This window comes from Camelus dromedarius, chromosome 5 (assembly GCF_036321535.1).
Source record: "Camelus dromedarius isolate mCamDro1 chromosome 5, mCamDro1.pat, whole genome shotgun sequence".
NCBI classification, from domain to species: Eukaryota; Metazoa; Chordata; class Mammalia; order Artiodactyla; family Camelidae; genus Camelus; species Camelus dromedarius.
The window spans coordinates 71,621,174-71,626,030 of NC_087440.1; the positions used below are offsets into that span (position 1 = coordinate 71,621,174).

General features: G+C 62.0%; 1 protein-coding gene across 1 annotated transcript; it reads right to left on the reverse strand.

The window, feature by feature from the left end:
- Positions 1-372: 372 nt before the first annotated feature.
- Positions 373-4,490, reverse strand: IRF2BPL (interferon regulatory factor 2 binding protein like). Its single transcript, XM_031454109.2, has one exon. It carries the CDS (start codon positions 3,548-3,550, stop codon positions 1,217-1,219), a length of 2,334 nt encoding a protein of 777 aa, XP_031309969.2. The 5' UTR covers positions 3,551-4,490; the 3' UTR covers positions 373-1,216.
- Between the last annotated feature and the right edge of the window lie 367 nt (positions 4,491-4,857).

A 4,857-nucleotide genomic window follows, 5' to 3' on the forward strand; every position in this document is an offset into this window, starting at 1 on the left:
CCCACTTGCACAAGTCACAACTGCACTGGTATCAGCATGTACTCATGGCCACAGGGCGAGGCACCAAAAAGCATTCCTGATAATGCCATTTGCACCTAGGGCACGCATCTGGGGGGAAAACAGAGAGGCTGAAGAGTAAACAGAAATTGCTTAGTCAGCAACTGTCACCGCCCCAAGAGGTGAATGTAAATAGCCTGGTACTGGGGGGGAGGGGCAGTCAGCCAGCACCAGGCCTTCTACAGATGCCATCTATGAGGGATTCCTAAGGCACCAGCGTTTTGTGTTAACTGTTGGAAGCAGGGAGTGTGCCTCCCATGGTGGAGTTGTGTGGTCTTAGCCCTAGAAAAACACACTTGCTGACTCCGGGCAGAATTAATATCAATTGAATTTATTACAACTTACTAAGCTCCAAGGCACATTACAGTGTTCTGTTAACTACAGAAATGTATAAAGGACAAACAGAGCAGATTCTCCATGTCTAGCATTTCGCTCTACTGTTCAAAAGCATCCGTGCATCAATAAAGCAAAAACAAAACAACACGTGAAGATCCAACACATCCAGGTCAGTAGAAACAAACCAAAACATTTTCCCTCACAAACTTGCAACAAAAAACACCCCGCCCCCCCATACCCCCCCTTACCATTTTGCAAACGGAACAGAAAAACAAAACAGAACAGAACAGAACAAAATAAAGTTAAGACTTCAACACTTGGGGCTGTTTAGAAAGAAGCTCTCACCACTTTATAGCATCAATTTTTTTAGGCAGCAACACTGGCCTTGGCAAAACAAAACAAAACAAAACAAAACAAAAAGTCATTTTCTTTTGTGTGTGTGTTTTTCCTTTCAGTGAGTGCATAACATTTACAAAAATACACACCAGCAGCAGTCGTTGCTAAGGGCTATTAATTCTGTACCTAGGCAAACACTCTGCCACCAATAAATGCTAACGAATATGATGCAAATGACCCAACCAATATTATACTGCTTAACACAAACCAGTTTATCCTTCAAATGAAGAAGTTACATACCTTTGTTTCAAAATATAGAAACATACGACGAAAATAATGTCTATACATAAGACTAACTTTTTGCAGTTTGTTATATTCACAATTCTACATCTTGGGGGTGGGGGATGAGAGGGTCGATGTGGGTGGGGGAGGGGCCCTCTAGACGGGAGAGGAGCTGGTGGGGCAAAGGAGGTGGCTGTCTTGTGGTTCAAGGGTCTCTCTCCTTTTTCACTTTAACATCCCCAGCTAAGATCGTTGCGATTTCGCCCTGCATGAAGGCCCAAGGTACATTCGATCCAACTAGGGGGCATTTCTCTCCGCTGGGGCAGTACACCTCGCCAGTGGCCCCCTGGGCCTTGATACTCTCTCTAGAGCAAGGGAAGCAGAATTTGTGGCTGGGGACGGATGGGCACTGAACGAAATGTGTGTCCTCCAAACGTTCGTGGCAAATGGTACAGCAAAGGGGCCCGCTGTTGGCCATAGGGGAATCCGGAATGTTTTGGGGGTGCACTTGGTCCATGCCTGGGTGGGTGCTAGGCGGCGGGGGCGCCACCTGTAAATTCAGGTCCCCGTTCCGTGATGCCAACCGGCGCTGCCCGGGTACGGAGGCCGGCGACACTGGGCTGCTGCTGTTGCGCCGTGCGGACGCAGTGGTGGAGTGCACGGAACTGCCGTCCTTGGGCGAGTGCGCCGTGCCCAGAGTGTCTGCCACCGACATGAGGGCGGCCATGGGGGACGGACCATTTTGAGGGGCTGACTCGGGCGGGGTGGTCCGGTTGGAATGGGGTCCTAGGGGTGGGGGCGGCGGGGGCGGACCCCCAGCCGCATGCCCAGGCGCCGCAAAGCCCCCGGCCGACATGGTGAGCTTTAGTGCCTCGCTCTGGTTCGCCATCCACTGCTGCCTCTGCTGCTCCTCGCCCAGCTTCAGCGCGCCCTCGGCGGAGTCCGGGGGCTCGGGGGACGCCTTCCTCTTGCGCAGGCTTGCGGCTGCGCCCCGGCCCGAAGGGGCTGCTGGTGGCAGGGCTCCGGTCCCCGGGGGTGCGCTGGGGGCGCGGCTTAGACTCACCAAAGCTGTGGGCAGCATGGGGCAGCTGGCGTCCAGGTAGGGCTGAGGCAGCATGTCGGCGCCAGGCACGCCCTCCTTGAAGAAGCGCACGGCCTCGGGCAGCAGGTCTCCAAGTAGGCGCCAGTCCCCGGAGCCGTGCTTCTTCTCATACTCCAGATACTTGAAGCCAGAGGAGAGACCCCGGCCGAAGTCCTTCATACAGTCCTGGTACATTTGCTTGGCCACACCGGAAGCGCTGGAATACACGTTGCCCGAGCCTGTGGGGTACTCAATGAACAGCTTCAACTCGTAGTCCATGCCGGGCTTGGAGACGGCGTCAAAAGCGAAGACGCGGCCCAGCAGCGAGTGGTCCTTCTTGAAACGCACCTCGTAGGGAGTGCAGCCCGCCAACGTGAGCAGCGTGTCGCGGACCATCTTGGGCTTGTTGGCCCACTCCTCTGCGCGGTTGCGCAGGCTCTCGCTCAGCTCCGCCAGGGCCTCTGCATTACGCTGCTTCTCCTTCAGCTCGCGCTCCTGGTCGGTGCTGGACACAGAGCCGGGCCTTTTGCCGCCAGCACCCACGCCCACTTCGGCCACCGACGACGAGGTCGAAGATGACGCGGAGGACGACGCGGCCGATACGCCCGGGGTACCCCCAAGACAAGCTGGGCCCCCGGGAGCCCCTGGGGGCGCAGGGGTCGGGGGCCCACGGCTGCTGAGGCCGTGGGGCGGAGGTGGGGGCAGCACGGCTGCGCTGGCAGGACCGTTAAGCAGCGTCTGCGGTAGCAAGCTGGGCGGCACGGTGAGCTGGGGGCCTCCGCCACCCCCCGGGTTGGGCAGCCCAGTCACCAGCCCACCGTGTGTCCCACGCCGAGACGCCACCGACGCCGCCGAAGACGAGTTGGGGCTCTGGCGGTTCAGCTCCGGGGGTCCTTCCTCTGGTGTAGGCTTGGGGAAGCCGTTGGGGCCCCCCAGGCCGTTAGGCAGCCGCGCGGCGTGGCTGCCGCTTCCAAGGCTCACCGGCGGTGGCGGGTACTCGAAACGGCTGCGCTGTTCCACGGCGGCGGCGGCGGCGGCAGCGGCGGCTGCGCTCAGACCATAGCGCTCCAGGCCGGACGGGGCCGCCAGCACCGCAGGCTTGCTGGAACCATCGACGTGGTTGAGCTGTTGCTGCTGCTGCTGTTGCTGCTGCTGCTGCTGCTGCTGCGCAGCGGCTGCCGCTGCCGCCGCCGCCGCCTCCTTAGCCGACAGGGCCACCGTCTTGACCCCGACGGGCGGCGGCGGCCCGGGGGAGCGGCCGTCCTGAAAGCAGCCGTGCGCCCGCTTCAGCTGGCGAGCGGTCTCGATCACGAACTCGATGCGATCGGCGCCCTCGTAGTTGACGCAACCGCGGCATACGGGTTCCGAGAAGTCCCAGATCATGGCCCAGGGCATGCGGGGCAGGTCGCACAGGTAGCAAGATTGTCTCCGGGACGAGGACACCTGCGCCGCCGACATGATGCCGGCCCTGGGGAAGGTAGGCCCCCTCCCGGGCTGTCTCCGCGGCGCCTTCTCCTCCGGGAGGGCTGGCCGGCTGGGGAGGGAGTCCGGCTGCGGGGGAGGGGGGGGGCGAGAAAGTTCTGCCCCAGGGGCTGGAGGGAACGCGAGTCTCCACCGCCGGCGCAGCGCCTCTCCGCGGGGGCTCCACCGCCCGGGCGGTGGACGAGTTCAGCCTGCTTCTCGCCCCCACCTCCTACTGCGGCTGTCTCGTCGCGAGGGTAGTTCAGGCGCCTTCTTCCTGGTGTCGCGGACACGGGCTGGAAGTCCGGGCCCGGGGGGAGGGGGCGAGGGTGCCGGGTGCTGGCCGTTGGCTCTTGGCCCCCCCCCCGGAGTGGCTGGTGCGTGGAAGCTCGAGAGGGGCTGTCTCTTCCTCTTCCCTGGGGGTGGGGTGGGGGCCCTACGACCTGCGTCCTCTCCCCGCCAGGCTCCCTGGGGCGAAGGCTAGAGGGTTCAGTGCCACCCGGTGCCCGGGTCCAATCTTGCTGAAGTCGCTGCTTCCCCGGAAGGCTGGGGGAGGGGTTGGCAGCCGAGAGAGGAGCTTCTCCCCTCCGCAGCGTCTGCCGTTCCGCTGGCGGCGGCTGGGTTTGCACGGCCGGAGGGAGCCGCCGCGGCCACTGCTTCCAGTACGCACGAGAGCAGAGGAGAGGAGCGCACGCACGCAGGCTCCTGCCGCCCCCAGGCCTGGCCCGCGCCCGGGCCGCCGCGGCTGACGGCGCTCACGTTGGCTGCAGGGCGCTCGCGCGGCGCCTCGACCCGGGTCGCATCCCTTCCCGCTCGCACTCGCCCGGAATGTGGGGTTGTGATTGTTACTCTACGTTCCGGAGGCGCGTCTCGGCGCTCCCGCTCGCGCTGCGGCTTGCGCTGTCCCGGGCTTGGCCGCGCGGGATGCCGCCCGGGCGGAGCGCTGACGTCACCACCATGCTCTGCACCAGTTCTCCCCCCCTCCCCTTTACACTTCCTCTGTGGAGCCCACTTGTTGCTCGAGAAAGGCGCATGCGCGGCAGGGCGCCCAAATTCCTCCCAGTCGGCCCCTCCTCCGCGCCTCCGCCCTCCCCTCCCCCCTCGCCTTGTGTGTACAACAGCTGAGGCCCAGCTAGCTAATGCTGGAAGTCCAGGGCTGGGGGTGGAAATTAAACAGACGATGACCTTTCCTTTCCCCGCCCGGCTTTCCCAAGTAAAAACGCATTTACAAAACCACAAGCGTTGTTTCCGATCCCCGATCCCCACCCCTCCCCGGGCAGTGAATTTAAATGTCCTGTTTCAAG

Coding starts and splice junctions, on each gene's coding strand:
- IRF2BPL (XM_031454109.2), bottom strand. CDS start 3,550: ATGTCGGCGGCGCAGGTGTCCTCGTCCCGGAGACAATCTTGCTACCTG.